Raw genomic sequence first — 16,781 nt, 5'->3', positions numbered from 1 at the left:
CTAACCCAATATAAGACACATTTCAAACATTTACCTCTGTCTTCAGAGGGGACGTTTTTTCCTTCTTAATCTTCTCTTCTGTTGGCAGAACTGACTTTTCTTTCTTTTCTTTAGATGCTGGAATAGGAGTATGTGTTTCTCTTTTCAGCCCTTCGTCCTTTTGTTTCATATTAGCCAGCTTTGTGCTGGCTTTTGAGGTGGATGTTAAATTCCCTGTTTTAGCAGCAGAGAGTTCTGAATGTCGACCTGGCACTTTCTCACTCTCAGATTTAACTTGTTCATCTCTACAATTATTTGCTGTCTCTTCAGAAGTGCTTAATGTTTTTACTGTAATAAAATATTAATAGTTATAATATGATTGTTCTAAAGAATTATAGGAGATAAAAAGATGTGCAACTCGTTTTACTACCATCTATAGACAATGGGGGGAGTGAATAAAGACAACTTATGCTTCAAATTCTGTGAATTTTTCTAGCAATCTTGATACTTGTTAAACACAAGTAGTGATATAAAATCAATTTTGAAGCAAAGTGTATATATGAATATATATGTATATATGTATATATACACGTGCACACACACACACACACACACCAGATACTTTGCTATTCAATAAGAAATAAAATGGTGTTCTATCTTTACGTTCAAGAAAAAAAGTTATCAATACTCCATGTCTTCAACACTGCAGAGTAAAATACTGTTGCAAAGTCATCTTGTGCCCTGGGCACCCCCCAACTTATTGCTGACTGGAACTGGTGGTAACTGACTGACTGACCCAGGGCTCTGTTTAACCAGGCCCAGTGCCAAGCTGAAAGGAACACATTGGAATACAGTTAGGACATCCAACATACACTAGGGTACACTATGGTATGGTGGGGTACCCCTGTAATTGGCAAGACCTACCCCATAAGCCCCTAGAATATAATAGAGCAGGGGGTTGAAACTACCTAGAAGTCCCCCGTATCCTGGGGCGTGGCAGTTTAGAGGCCAGCAGATTTTCTGCACTAGCATGTGTGCACTGCTGAAGCCCGATGTCAGTTTAAAAGCAACACTGGTTTCCAGGACTGCTTTTAAACAGTAAATTGTGCCCTGCTGCTTGAAACTTACTGAAACAAGAAGTGCCCTGCTGAAAAGTTTTGCTGTGCAAAGATTTCTAAGGCCTGACATCTGAAGACTGCACCAAGTGAAACTGCAGCCCTGTGGATTACCTTGTTGCAAAAGGACTCTGTGGACTCCCTGCAAGCTACAGGTTAACAGAGCTCACCTGGACAGCCCCACAAAGAATTCCGAGCCTGGAGCGTTATTGATGTCTGTATTGAACCAGGATCTGGATGGAATGTCCCTGGGTTTTTTTAGTTTCAGAGGGGCTATCTGATCGAGAATAGTTGACATGGAAGTGTTGTAGTGGTCAGTGAGTTCTATAGTGGAAAGCTCAGCCGAGGCGGCAGTGAGTAGAGAGGTGACTTTTTCTTCCAAGTCAGTCATGTTGATCCGAGAGAGATTTCTGGTCCATTTGGGTTGTTCTTGGGTGGGGAGTTGAAAAGTGGCTGGGTGAGTGAGTTGGAAAAGGATTAGGCGGTGGTCGGACCAATCTACAGGCAGGGTGTGGTTTATCCTTACTGTGTCTTGATTGGCTATGATGGCATCTAGGGTTGCTCTTTTGTTGTGAGTTGTTTCTATGCAGTATTGCATGAGGTTGTTATTGCATAGTAACTCGCTCAGATTTTGGATAAGCGGATTATTTTCTTTGTTCCAGTGTAGGTTGAGGTCGCCCAGAATAAGATTGTTCACTTCTCGTAGGGAGCAGTGGGCGATTAGGTCAGACAGGTGTTCAGTGAAAGCGGTGGAGTTGCCTGGGGGTGGTAAATAAGGTGGCAGGTTAGTGTTTTTTTGTTGCACGGGATGATGTTGGCAGTTAGGCACTCAAAAGTGTTTTAGTTGGATGATTCTGATTCCGTCACAGACATATTGTCTCTGTGGATGATCGCTATGCCTCCACCTCTATGGTCTTTTCTGTTTTTGTTGGTAATTGTAAAGCCTGGGGGTAGGAGGGTGTCCAGGAGAGGAAGGGAGGAGTCATGTGAGGCTGGCTGAAAATGAGTGTGCATTTACAAACAGGTGATTTAGTACATTTTCTCCCTTCTGTAAGTCTAAATTGCCAACATTGGTGTTTTATGACAGTATATATGGATAAACATCTGTCTGCCAGGCAGATGTCATTTATTGAAATATTGCTGATGAATGCCAATGTTGCTCCTTTTTTTCTTGTGGAGTGTGGTCTAAGTCTTTCCTCCAAGGTCATGCTTGCTGCTTTCTGATATGTTTGAACTGTTTGCAATATCTTGCAATAATACCCTTGGTAACTAGTGATCTCTTAGTTACTCTTGCAAAGGAGGCAACAATTGAATACCCTTCCTAGTCTGTTTTGTTTCTTGAATGTAGTGCAGAACTGCTCTTCTGACATCCAATGCGTATAGAACCCTTTCTGCCCGTGTTTCCAGTGGTGCATATTGGCTGACAGCTGGATGGCCTGGCTCACTTGAAAGTGCTAAATGGCCTTTGGACCAACTGAGGGTTATTTCTTATGACCACCCTGACCTTATGAATCTGTAGGTAAGGCACAAGTATCATGAGCACTGGTAACTCACTGACCCTATGAAGCAAAGTAATGGCAACAAGAAAGGCTGTCATAAGTATCAAGTATTTGAGTCTCGCTTTATGCATGGATTCAAAGAGTGGTCTCATTAGATGAGCTAGAGCAATGTTTAAGTTACACACTGGTGCGGGTGCAGCTCCTGGCAGCAACACCCTTAACCCCAAGAATTATTTTTTCTTTTTTACAGGTGTGTTGAAGAAGCGTCTTTTTGAGATGCCCAATGTTTATGCCACTATGACTGACTGATCCATGTTTAAGGACATGGAGAAAAGATCTTCCCCCAAATATTGAATTAGGTGCCTGACAATAGTAGCGATTTCATCAAGCAGTCTATTAGTCCTTCTCCAAAACACCTGTGGACGAACCTTAAAACGTCCATACATCTTCGGGGGAATCTGAATTTGTGCCATTCTGCTCAGCGGAGACTGGCTCACACCAAATGGCATATGTGCCTTTTCTGCATTCTTAACATGTCCTGAGAGGTGTATAACCTGATCACCCTGCTTTCTGATAGCTCCACAAGGCCCGAGAACCAAGTTTGTCTTGCTCACTGTGGGGCTATCAGCATTAGTCTCATGGGTGTCTTACTACACCTGTTAAGCACTTGTGGGTATCAGTGGGATGGGGGAAATAGTAAGCAATTTTCCCTGACCAATCTATTGATAGCTTAGTCCATTGGGAAAGGCGATTAAGATTACCTTGAAAAAAAAAAGTCTTGGCACTTTGTATTTTTCAAACAGACCTATTTGCTCTATTTTCAGAAAAGTGTTGCTACTATTGCTTGCTTTTGCTCCCATGCATGAGAGGCACTTGCCTGCCTGTTTAACAAGTCTGCTTTTGTATTTTGAACGCAGGGCAGATGTATGAATACTACCTTTGTATTTCTCTATGTAGCCAATTTCGATATGTCCTGGGCAGCTTGAACAGTGCATGCAACTGTATTGCTCCATTTGTTGAGGTTAAACATAGTAGCTGTATTGTCTGTCTGGATTTGCACTGTCATCCCGCTGATATGTGCATGGCAAAAAAGCACATTTATGCGTGTCACAGCTCCTACTGGATTCGACAGACCCCTGATGCTCAGTTCTTCCATGTGCGCTACCCACCCTGAGTGGAACACATCGGTCGTGATGGTAAACAAATGAGTTTGTTGTTTGAATGTTCTGCCTACTCCAATATTCTTTTTGTTCCATCAACTTTCTCTGTGATACTCACTATGTCATTTCAACTCCATGCTACTTGTTTGGAAGACATTCCTGGATTGGTTTCATGTAGAGCCTGACAAAGGGTATCAAAGGCATGCACAATGTCATCACCCCATTTGTTTCAGCACATTTCTCACGGTCAAGAGTGTTACCCTTTTGGTAGAGGCAAGCATGCTGTTTCAATGCCATGACAATTTGGAATGGGTCGTAGTTGTTCAAACAGCCTCGCTCCCAAGAATATCTTTTCTTGCTCAAGCACAGAAGATAACTATTCTACGTTTAGGAAGAATCCCAAACTTTGACGCATTTGCATAATTGTTTGTATGTTTTTCTGACATTGTGTGAGTGATTTTGCCTTTACTAGACAGTCGTTTAGGTAGTCATACACACAGATTTCCTGCCTTCTCAAATGTGTTGCCACTAATGCAAGACATTTTGTAAAAACTCTGTGGCAATTTTATTCCAAAGGGAAGTGCCCTGAACTGGTAGTGTACCTTATTGAACGTCTTTTCACTGTTATTCACGGACATATGCAGGTGGGCGTCTGATGGCTATGGTCACCATGTAGTTCTCTTTTTGGAATGAGTTCTAGTAATATTGACGTTTTGGACCGGTGTGCCCTGATGAATTTGTTCAAAAAATGGAGGCCTAGGACAGGCCTCAGTGTCTTGTACAGTTTTTGCACCAGAAAGTAAATGGAGTAGACGCTGTAATTTATTTCATGTCTTAATACTTTTTCAATTGACTGCTTCTTTAGGATACCTTCCAGTTCCTGTACGCAAGCTGATTCTTTGTTGCTGCAATTTTGGTTTGAGTCTTGGTGGTTTTACTGCAAGTTCTATGCAATAGTCACGTTGTGTGGCGTAGAGTACGATGTATGACGTAGAGTATATTTCTATTAAGTGATTGCTCTCCATTCCAAGAAGAAACCTCCTATACTGCCTCCTACTAATGCTTTGTGTAGGAGAGCTTTTTTTGACAAGCCAGTTGCGTGCGAACCCTGACCCTCATGACGTCTAGCCTCTTTCTCCGACCCTGTATTGTAAGCACTTCTATACAGACGTTACCTATGTTTATTGGGCAAGGGTCTAGAGGTGATCATCAGGGTAATTGTGTTTGAAGCTGATATCAGATCAGGTGAACAGAAATTCGAGCAGGGGTCTAGCTTCTGATTAACCACCATTGTCTGAGAGGAAGAAAAAGATTGAAAAGTGCTGAGAATGCTTGTGAGCATTTATTGAAAATAGGTTGAGAGATTAAAGTTAACAGACAAATCCTCATTTAACTGATTGCAGGGGAGAGAGATGAAGGATTGATAATAAGCAACTCAAACGACAATTACAAACTTGTTACGAATTTTAAAAAGCACATGCAATTCTAGGATATCCAACAGTTACAAGAAGCATTCCTCTATTTTGAGCTTTGTCTGGATATCTGGGAGCCCTAGGCATTCACCCCACATATGAAGAGGTCCACTGACCTCAAAATAAAGTTATTTCCCGGCATACGGTAACATGGCATGCACAAGAGCCTCGGTGGAAATTGAGTTTGTATTGTGCTTACTTTTACTAAACAACCATAATGGTGAAACAAACCGCGGTTTTTCAGAAACTTGAATAGGTAAACTGAAGGCCAGGACTAGTTTTATTTTAAAATGTAAGGAAACATTTGGGGGAAGAGGGGTGTTACAGAACAAATGTTTAGCACCAAGGAATGCTCAAAAACAGTGAAAAGAAGATTATGAGTGCTTGTCAAAGAGGCTTTTAAAGCAAAAAAACAAAATATAAGCTGGTCAGTATTTGGAGTACCTGAGCTTGACTGTTTTTGCTTTGTCGATTTGCTCGGACTTGATTTGTCAATTGAGGTTTCCTTGTCTTCAGAATTCTTTCGAGCCTATATAGAGAATCAAGGAAATACACATATTTGTATTACAATTTGATTGAAAGCTAGTGGAGTGTCAAACAATTAACAATGCTTGTTTATGAAGGCAGGACGCACACCTATAGCTTCAATATTTTTCAATCTTAATTCAATTCGTATCATTGCATGCGTGCGACTTCACTGAAGTGCCGTGGCCAGTAGCACTAGGGTACTAACTTCAACAGAGGTGGGACTGCATCCAGTCCCCAGTGAATGCACAGCGAATGTGCCACTTTCGGCTAATCTTAATCCATTTTTTTAAATTCTTGTCCTTTTTATCCATTTCATCAAAATCCTTTTAACCATGCTTTATCAGTATTTTTACGGGGCCACACGCTGCGTGTACACATTATTTCCAAGTTTCTACTGCTCATGGTGTCACACCTGACTTTTTCCAAGAACATGAAAGATACGTGAATTCATGTAAGGCAGTGTTTATTTCAATAAAATCACCCAATGCATTTCGGGCTGCACGCCCTTCTTCGGGGGTCACTGTGGGATAATCATAAAATCATACAATTAGTGTGCTTTTAACTTAACTACTACAACAACATGAGTACTATGTATAGTTAATCACCCGGTCCAGAAAAAATTCATAGTGGAGTAAATGAACCAGCGCTATGTTTCTCCCATCAAACCTTAATAATCTACTTTACAATCCAACGGCTTGTTAATACCATTATGCCCCTTCTAACCTCCCACCGCATTTCTCTATTAGGAATCTACCTCAACAAACGGTGCTAAAGAGATTTGACTCATGTTATACTCTCAACATTCCTTCCTTGTAAACCATCCCAGAGAAACTAAATATTATTACGCTCTGATGTGTTCACAATTATACTGGCGGTGAAAACACCTTTCTGTCTAATCCCAAGAAGTCAAGAATTCTACAAGAGCACTGCCCGTGTTCTTAAAGTACGTTAATCTAATCTCAAGTGTCACATACCTGCCGTTCATCTTTAAAAACACACCGCTTCCCTCATCGTTCTCTCCAATCCCCCTTCTACCTCCCACAATCCTTCTGCATTTTTAACTCGTCCCAATGGCCCTAATTGGTTCATCCTGTCAACTTTCCCGCTCTCACCATGTAACGTTTGATGCCTATCTTTTACGGGACTCCCTTTACCATAATCCCCCCATGAGGACAACATCAACTTCTGAATATCACAAACCCGATTAACCCCACAGTCCGTCTGAAATAAATTAAAACATGTTTATGTGTCCGTTAGAGTAACAGTCTTTGTAGATACACTGTCTTCTCCCAGAACCACGGCGTTGATTCTCTGTGTGTGGACTCGACAACTCCTCCCATGCAGTAGGATTGTGGGAGGTAGAAGGGGGATTGGAGAGAACGATGAGGGAAGCGGTGTACTTTAAGAACACGGGCAGTGCTCTTGTAGAATTCTTGACTTCTTGGGATTAGACAGAAAGGTGTTTTCACCGCCAGTATAATTGTGAACACATCAGAGCGTAATAATATTTAGTTTCTCTGGGATGGTTTACAAGGAAGATATGTTGAGAGTATAACATGAGTCAAATCTCTTTAGCACCGTTTCTTGAGGTAGATTCCTAATAGAGAAATGCGGTGGGAGGTTAGAAGGGACATAATGATATTAACAAGCCGTTGGATTGTAAAGTAGATTATTACGGTTTGATGGGAGAAACATAGCGCTGGTTCATTTACTCCACTATGAATTTTTTCTGGACCGGGTGATTAACTATACATAGTACTCATCATGTTGTAGTAGTTGATAAGTTAACAGCACACTAATTGTATGATCTTATGATTATCCCACAGTGACCCCCGAAGAAGGGCGTGCAGCCCGAAATGCATTGGGTGATTTTATTGAAATAAACACTGCCTTACATGAATTCACGTATCTTTCATGTTCTTGGAAAAAGTCAGGTGTGACACCATGAGCAGTAGAAACTTGGAAATAATGTGTACACGCAGCGTGTGGCCCCGTAAAAATACTGATAAAGCATGGTTAAAAGGATTTTGATGAAATGGATAGAAAGGACAAGAATTAAAAAAAATTGATTAAGATTAGCCGAAAGTGGCATATTCGCTGTGCATTCACTGGGGACTGGATGCAGTCCCACCTCTGTTGAAACAATTAACAATGACACATCGTATTTACAACCATTTGCAAAACAGACAAGTAGGTGTTTGCATCTTTCATTAGGCATGTTTCTTTGCGGAGGTTTAGCAAAGCTGACATTTCGACTGTAGTATCATCATAAGGAACACATTACTGCGTAAACGTTGAAATCAACGTACATGCTAGGTTTGGAAGAGAATAGTCTATATTTCTCTTTTACCTCGCTTCCCTTTCACATACATGTAAATTAATCAAAAACTGCATAGAAAAAACAGTAATGGGTGAAGAAATTGTATGTCAGGACCAAAGATCAAGTACGATTTATTTAATTCTAACTTCTGACACGGGTAACAATCAAACAACTGCTTTTCGTGGAAAACCTGAAAAAACAGCTGAGCAACAAAAAAAAAAACAAGACCATGGGCTCATGGAGTCCCCATATGCCGATGGCAAATCGTGCACGATCTCCCTCTGTTTGCTGTGCTGACAGGACGAGATATATGTGATATTCCTCACTTTTTGTAGGGTTATAATTATCAATTTATTTTCAAGAATATTTTAGAAACACCTAATTGCTATTCTCTGGGATTTCTGAGGAGACTGTATATTCTGATGACTTTGCAGGCTTTATTTTAATTGTGATCCAGCTGCTGTGATCCCTTCGGCTGTGGGGAATCAGGCCTGGAGAATCCTCCTCTGCGTGGTTGTGCTGAACGATGCTGGACCAACCACTTAACTACCCAAGAAGTTTCCTAGTACACTGTACAGGATCTTCTTCCCTATTAAAGTAAGGATGGGTGGATACACTTTCCAAATTTCGCACAAAGATGAAGTGGTGAGGCTCAACTACTCCTCTACCCCAAACCCCCCATTATATAAACATACTAACACCAAAAGGGGTAGAGACACGACTTGTGCCACTGCATGCCGATCGTGTCTCCTCTCTACCCCTTTTGGTGTTAGTATGGATAAACTTTCCCTCAGCCAAGCTGATAGCCAAAACTTCTCACTCTGCCCACGTATAGGTTCCCATATTTGGGGAACTGCAAGGGCACGTCAGCCACACCAAGAAGCCTGGCTTCTACCTCATAGGTGGCAGGCAGCAGCCAGCGTCTCTTTCCACCACCAGATGCTGTAGACAAACTGGGGCTAGCTATTGTTTCAGTTCCTTCTGACCAGACTCAAGAGAAAAAGGGCTCAAATGGCTCATCTACCAAGCGTAATAATTTGGATGATGAGAAGCCTTCAATTTGTCCAGCATGTTTTTCTTTTTCAGAATGGAATTTTTTTAAAACTTTTTTTATTATTAATTTGTGCAGCCCGCAAGGCATCAGACTCAACGACTTGGGTCAAAAACCTGGCAGCCACACAAAGTAGTGTAATCCATACATATAGGCCATTAAATAAATGTCTCAGCCGCTGCCAAGTGATTAACATTCAAAAAATAGATAAAGCAAAATAAATAATAATCACTTCACATTTCAATGAATACAGTGCACATCGATCTTCTCATGGTGGACCATCGTCCAGTGGGAATATTAGGTTCCCAGGTAAAATGGTGCTTTCATACGCACTCCTACGATGGCGAGCCCCTCCCCCACTCGCCAATGCCTTTAGACCTTCAAGAACGACCTGCATCGCTTTCAGAAAAGATAACCAAGCGGCTGCCAAATTTGGTCCAGTCTTACTATACGACTAAAAATGATTACAAGTAGTTCGATTGCATCCCTTGAGAACTACAAACGCGTGCGCAATCACACAGACACATTCTGCACGTACACACATTGGGACACATGCACATCCTGAATTACAGGAATCCGTTTAATGTTCATGGCTTTCATAAGGACTAAGTTAGCATCCATCTTTCCAATATTTTTTCTTCACTTTTCGCTTCCGGTTGTACTGAAAAGCGGCGTTTGTTTGTAGTTTATACCTCATCCCTCCTGACCGGGATTATTTTTGCGCGGGCGTATACTATAAAGGTTCTAAGGAGCTCTACGAGTTTTTAGGTTTCGCCCTGGCGTTGCAACTGCGTAGCAGTTGCTCCGCCCAAGGGCGAAATCTAATGTTAGCTCTATAGTGGCGACTTGAAACCGCCCCTTCTTCCATTGGCTAGCTCCATAAATGGAGGCTAGCCATTGGAAGAGATTGGCCGTCAATCACGTTTTCCAGAGAAAACGCGTTTCGGGGGCGTTTCTAGGTCTTTTATTAAGCCCCGCCCCTTGTTGCCGTGTGTCCTGGGCCGCGCTGTGATTGGCTGCAGGCCCGGGACACCCCAGTGACGTCATTTCCCGGGCCGCGCTGTGATTGGCTGCCGGCCCGGGACACCCCCGTGACGTCAGCCAATCACAGCACGGCCCGGGACCGGACTTGTGCCGTCATTTCCCAGGCCGCGCTGTGATTGGCTGCCGGCCCGGGACACCCCCGTGACGTCAGCCAATCACAGCACGGCCTGGGACCTGACTTGTTTTTCTTTGGGTGCCCAGCTCTGTTTACCAATTTTAGTAGCTAGGAAATCTAGTTAACGACCATGGATGGTAGTTTGGGTACACCCATGGGACACCCCTTGATGAAAGTAGCACAAAGCAGTGCAAAGTGCAGTTTGCGTTATTTTTAGGACCACTCTCAAGCCTAAAAAAACTTCGCACTGGAAAGTAAATATTTTACGCTGTTTTTCATGACTTTGCGTCTGTGCAAAGTGATGAGAAATCTGTGTCTCCCTCCATCGTAGTCCTGTCCCAGCAAAGTGTGTGTCACATGGACAGTGGAGCTAGTCCAGAGGTCTGTGTGTTTCACAACCACACGTGGGCCTGTTACAAAGGTTTTGTTTTTCGTACCCAGAGTGTGGCATCAGAGTGCACTGTTTCCCTCACTCAGACAAGGGCATAGGTACAAGGATGCTCACCCTGCACAATCTGGTGAGGGGCGTCTTTGTCACCAATATCTAACAGATATTAAGAGGCTGTGGACTGAATTTGGGGCCCCTGAGTGGTAGGTCACCCCTACACCGCAGATGCCTCAGCCAGTGCCTTGTTGCGCCCTTGGACAGGGTACGAGGCCTCTCACTCGTTGTCCCTCTCACATCACTACAATACACTTCAGTGCCTGCTCAGATCTGTGCATGCCCAACTTCCGGTGTAGTGTCTGTCCCTTCCCTCAGCGGTAGATGGAATGTTTGCAGGAGGGTGGGTTGAGTTAATGTCTGAATGAATGGCTGGATTACACGCGCAGATCCGGTTTCGCCCAGGCGCTGCTTCCTTTGTGTTGTGTTGTTGTCCAGTGCTTGTTTGGGGGCAGCGCCCTCCTCGCAGCCCCTGCAGGAGCTGTGCAGCGCGGATCGCGTGTCCTCACACCCAGTGGGCGGACAGGAAGCACAATGCGCTCACTGAGACACCGAGCCCTGGATCCGGGCGGAGGTAAGCCGGCCCCACGTCCACACAATGGGCGCCGCACAGAGCACGCTGTCTTCACCCGCGAGGTGTCAAAGCACGGCAGAAACCCTACGCCCGCCCTCGAGGGACGCCATTCTCTCCTCTGCCGCGCTGTACTCCAAGAAACGCGCCGGATCCATGTCAGCGTGGGAATGTGCGCGGCTACACGCGAGGTGCTGTAAAGCACTTAGTTACTTCTACTATGTGTGGCTCTGAAGCCTACATTAACAGCTCGCTACTCTGTATAGGGCAGAGCGCATTCATATGTACCAGCTGGGCGTGCGCCCAGGGCGCTGACCTCCAAGGGGGCGCACGCGGTCTCTCCTCCTGGACCCAAAGAGAAGTGTATTTAAAAGCTGTTTCTGAAGGCTGATGGGCCCATGGGCGCACCTTGTCTGTCATAATTATGCCCCATCACCTTTAACCTGCTCTTTCCAAATTTGTGGCAGACAATTTGAGAGGACAAATAGGAGTGGTCACCAAATTTGGCAAGCTTTGATTTATTTAATGCATTTTTATATAGCACAGACTTTACCAGAAGGTGTCAGAGCGCTGTACAATAGAACCAGTTATGTTACATGAGAGAAATGTTACAAAATAGAACGTTTAAAAAATAAACAGGACTAGAAGAGGTAGGATAAAACCATAGAAAGCAATAACACAATATCAAACACATCAAGCAAGGGTGAGGAATGTACAAGAAAATATTACAAATTTACAATGATGAACGAACTTCCTAGAGGGGTCTGAGAATGAAGGTATTAGTTCTGAAAGTGTCTTTGGAAGAGAAGAGATTTGAGGTCGGCTTTGAAGATCCGGATAGAGGTGGTGGCACGGAGCAATGGAGGAAGCGAGTTCCAGATTCTCACCGCATTACCTGAGAACGATTGAGCATTGGTAGGGTGTGTGGTTGAGAGAGGCTTGGTTTAGTGCTGTTGGAAGTGTTTCCATGTTGTGTGTGGTTATGGTTTCATCGAACTGCTGCAGCACCGGGTGATGGACATGGCCCTTATGAGCTCTGCCTTCCCTGCGTGTAAGAGGGTCAGTCAGTAGAGGGAGTTCTTATGCAGCTTGTGCGACCTTCAGTTGACTGCATGACTGCTGAGAGGTGTGATATTCGTATTGGTGAGGACCAGGAGGGTTATATATGATTTGGCGTCGTAGTAAATATCTTGGCTAGACATATATCAGCTCTTCGTAACTTACCTGGCCATAGAAGGTTGTGTGCTTGTTGATCTATTGCATATCTGTAGACTGGATTTGAAAGAGCTATTATTATTCTGGATTCTATTCCAGGTTTAATGGATCGATGTAGTTATCCTGGAAATAGCGTTTTTTTCACTTCTCTTCTGAAGTGTAAATGCTCCTGAATGCTTCAGTCTTGGCTGGTAGTGATTTCCAGACCTTGGCGGCTTGTACTTAGAAAGTGGTGCCTCCTGTGGATGTCTTATAGTGCGGTGGCATGATAATCCATAGTGCATGGCCCTGTTTTGTTTTTATTGCTTGAATTCCCTTGGGTGGAGGCTGAGAAAGTATCCTGCAACAGCTTTTTGAATTAGTTGTATTTTGCGTTTGTGAAACTGGGGGTGCCGAGGTATAGGCTGCTAGCATAGTCGAGCTTGGAGAGTTCGAGTGTGAGGATAGCTTGTGGCTTTTGTTGGTGTGCAAAGAATTGGAAAAAAAGAGTTGCAGTGTTTTTTTTATTGTCTAGCAGTTGGTCTTTATGACCTTTTTAGGTTTCGCCTGGCGTCCGCTGCACAGCAGCGTTTGCTCAGGCGAAATCTTATGTTAGAACAGTACGGGGGCTTTGTCCCGCCTGCTCTTCCATTGGCTAGCTCCATAAATGGAGGCTAGGCATTGGAAGAGAGATCTGTCCGTCATTGCCGGAGCAGATTCGTGGGCGTTCCGGCAATTTTTACTCATCCCGCCCCTTTTAGAACGTCATTGCGGCGGTGGGCCATTGTGGGTGTTGTCTTATTTTTTTTTTGTCACTGTGTTTGCGGCCGCCATTTTTTCATGGAGCTGGGGCGGGCAAGTTCGATCGGGAGCATTGGTGAGTGTTCGTTTTTCTTGTTCAACTTCTACGCACTCTGATGTCGGCGGACTCCGTGAGGCGTAGCTCCCGACATGACCTCGGGGCAGTCTGTGCCCATACCGTGGTGTTTTATAATTGGACCCTCTCGAGGCGCACTGACGGTATAGCGCTTCATGTGGTTGTGATACCGTAGGCAACATGGTGGTGGCTGATGTCCTTCGAGCCGCATTTAGTAATATGGTAGGAAAGTATCCAGTGTGCTGGTGGAGTCTGCGAGTAAGGTAACCTGGACATGGGTTAATTTAAAGTCATAAACCACTGGCGCTACTAAAGACGACGTGCTTAGCCCACTCGTTAAACTAAAACAAGTGTGTGACAGTATGAGTTTGAAGTAAAACGAATTGTTCCTGGAAAGACGAGCTTTCCATCCCCGGCATCTTTGTCGATATTGGGTTTATTTTTGGGAAGGGGACAGCATGTACATGTTTTTCTAACGACCCATATCCCCCGGTGCTCTGAACGCGTCTGCTATTCCAAATTCTTTCCCCGGTTTGCTAGCCACGTTATAGTTTGATTAAATGCAGGTGCTGAGAAGCCGCGCACTAAGGCTGCAGCAAACCGTGTTGACTCCCACCAGCTGTGCATTTTGCTGCTTTGAGCTTGTGGATACGTCACGGTGTGCACTTTTGACAATTGTAGCTTGTTTTTTCATGGCGCCCCGTTTCTACACTCTAAGTAACGGGCGTTACAGCGACCATGGACCAAAATGTAATCGAGGAAAAATGGTCCTAGTTCCGGGTTTGGTGGTAGACGGCTATATTTGTGGCGCTCCTGGGAGCCCCAGTGCCACTGCACGCTATGCAGTAGTGACGGGTATGATGTCCCTTGTTAATGGCCCTCATTTGCATTATATACTTAGGTGACTATAGATTGAGTTCTTACTGCACAATACGCAGCACACTGTGCAACAAACCGACTTGGGGCTGCAGGCACACATGGTCTCTTTATCGCCGCCTTTCAGGGCATGCAGGTATGTGCGGCGTGGCTTCCATTGGTGCAGCAGGTGCAGTGATGCCGGGGCTCAGAGGCCCAATTAGCCCAGATTGTTGTTGCCTTCCTCTGGGGTCCATGGCACCCTGGCTAGGCTGCTGTTCGGAGCCCCGCATAAGTTGCCTGCTCGATGCCCAGCAAGGTCCAGCGTTACGCAACATTAGCGCAGCACGAGTGAACATCGGGCCCGTCCCGGATTAAGAGCTTCTCAATGGCTCACTTATTCACGCAATTACCGGCCGCATACGAGCGGGGGCCGAGGCCAGAGTGCGGCCGTCCGCTTCCACGGGTCACCTTTAACAGGCGCGTGCCGTCCTCAGGTCACCTTTTACAGGCGCGTGCTGTAGGGAAAGTGAGTCATTTGCGCATTTGGGAGGGGGACTTGATATGCTGTAAAGCTGGCTGATATGCTGTAATGCTTTAAAGACGGATGTCCGCACCGGCGCCGGTGTGATATCACTGGATGCGACCACCCTTCCGTGCCTGCGCCTATTTTTTTAAGACCCTGCCCGGTGGTTGGAGCTCCTCGATACAGTGAGTATGGTTACCCCGAGATTGGTGGGTGAAGCGCTGCTGCTACGGGACTTTGCTTCCCGTTACCGCATGTCGAGGGGCTCACGTGTATTAGTTTGATGCCAGAACCATTGTGGGTATTTTGAACTGTAGTCCGCTGCCCCCGCCACGAAAGCCCATTGCTATTAATGCCGACGTAGCTGATGCTGTTCTATTGGTCAAGAGCTGCGAGCGCCGTGAAACTTAGCCTGCGGTCGGCACCCCTCGCCCTCCCCCCTTTTTGTAATCATATCGCTGCATATAAAGTCTGTGCTGACGCTGGCTAACCAGTGATTTGTTCCCAGTGCTGTGTGTGTCAGCCTGCAGCTCCATGCCTCGCATATTTCATGATCGTATTGGCAGAGGCCCCTCTAATACCGCTCTCTTTGGCCCATGGATGGCAATTATATTGTCAGAACAGCGTCTTGATGCAGTCTATTGCTGACAGCTAGAGCAGGGCTCGAGGCCTCCCACTTCATGGCCTTTGGCTATGCCTCTGACCCCGGCACGCAGTGTTCCCACGGCATGCTGTACCCCTTGATGCGGAATACTAAGGCCCAGCAGCCACTGCGAAGCAGATGCAGAGCTCCGTGCACAGGTGAGCACTGCCCGGCCGCCACTAACTGTCACACAGCCGCCTCTCTGCTACGCGAGCACCAATCACTTCACCGCCCCACAGCACACACCTCAAAGCCACTCAATCACCACTCACCTCACTGACACACAGCCACCATTCACCTCACTACCCCGACGCAAGATTCACCTCACAGCCTCGCAACCATCAATCATCTCACTAACACACAGCCACCATTCACCTCACTACCCCCGCTGCATTCACATCACAGCCACTCAATCCCCAATCATCACACTGACAGTCACTATTCTCCTCACTGCCATGTAGCCACCCGTTACAGATGTAGCTTAACGGCTAGAGCGGCCGACTTTGAAGCTGGGAAATATGGTTCGAGTCTGGCAGAGGCTCAAGCATCCAGTGACTCTGGGCAAATCACTTAACACATAATCTCCCCTCGCGTTAAAAAAATTAATGTGTACGTCTGTAATGCAACTGGTGCCCCTGCAAAGCGCTTTGATATCGAGTTCGCGCAATATAAAACTGCAACATCAAAAAAACTGTCCCACAGCTATCTAGGCTCACTCATTCGGAGCTACCACTCGCATCCCTGCCATGCAGCCCTCACTCACCTCACCGCCCCAGAGTCCTTACTCATCTTACCACCACAGAGGCTTCACTCACCACATCTGCACACACACATTGCTCATCTCACTGGCTCGCCGACACCACTCGCCACACTTTATATTGCAGTCACCACGCACCTCACTTACACACAGCCACCCTCGCCTCACTGCCATGCAATCAAAACTCACATCGCTGCCACACAGCCAATACTAACCACAATCCATCACTCACCTCACTCCCACGCAGCTTTCTAATGTGGTACAAGAGAGACGCTCAGATCACAGGTCCGTGATTATTAGATTTGAGAATTTCCTATTGACAACTGTACATTTTAAAATATTAAAAACTGGAATAACAAGTTAAACACAAAAAAAATGCTCCAATGCAACTAATAAACAGTAAGACACCTCACAAAAATGAATCAAGTTGATTGTAATATTCTACTGTTAAAGCCTGACTGATCTGAGAAGCTCATAACTTGAGGCAGGAGAAGGAGCAATGGAAATGCAGACAAGGCCTGTGTTCCTCTGCAGGCAAAATGCATCTTCTCCGCAGAATCTCCAGCGCAGTATCACCTGGTGGTGAGCGAACGCCGTGACTCTAACTGCTTCTTGCTCAGCAGCTCTGCTCAT

The 16,781-nt window shown here is 45.3% G+C and overlaps 1 protein-coding gene across 1 annotated transcript in view; it reads right to left on the bottom strand.

Annotated features, from left to right (window-relative positions):
* The window catches only part of RFC1 (replication factor C subunit 1), a 711,111-nt gene that overhangs the window by 336,301 nt on the left and 358,029 nt on the right, over nucleotides 1–16,781 (bottom strand). Inside the window, exons 8-9 of the mRNA XM_078678327.1 lie at nucleotides 5,670–5,754; nucleotides 35–327 (exon numbers count right to left, since the gene is read on the bottom strand). Coding sequence (XP_078534453.1) covers nucleotides 35–327; nucleotides 5,670–5,754 — 378 coding nt within the window. The remainder of the gene's footprint in view (nucleotides 1–34; nucleotides 328–5,669; nucleotides 5,755–16,781) is intronic.

Source organism: Lissotriton helveticus, chromosome 2_2, assembly GCF_964261635.1.
Source record: "Lissotriton helveticus chromosome 2_2, aLisHel1.1, whole genome shotgun sequence".
NCBI lineage: Eukaryota > Metazoa > Chordata > Amphibia > Caudata > Salamandridae > Lissotriton > Lissotriton helveticus.
Note: the sequence above shows the minus strand (reverse complement) of the source record. Positions and strands in the feature narration are given on the sequence as shown.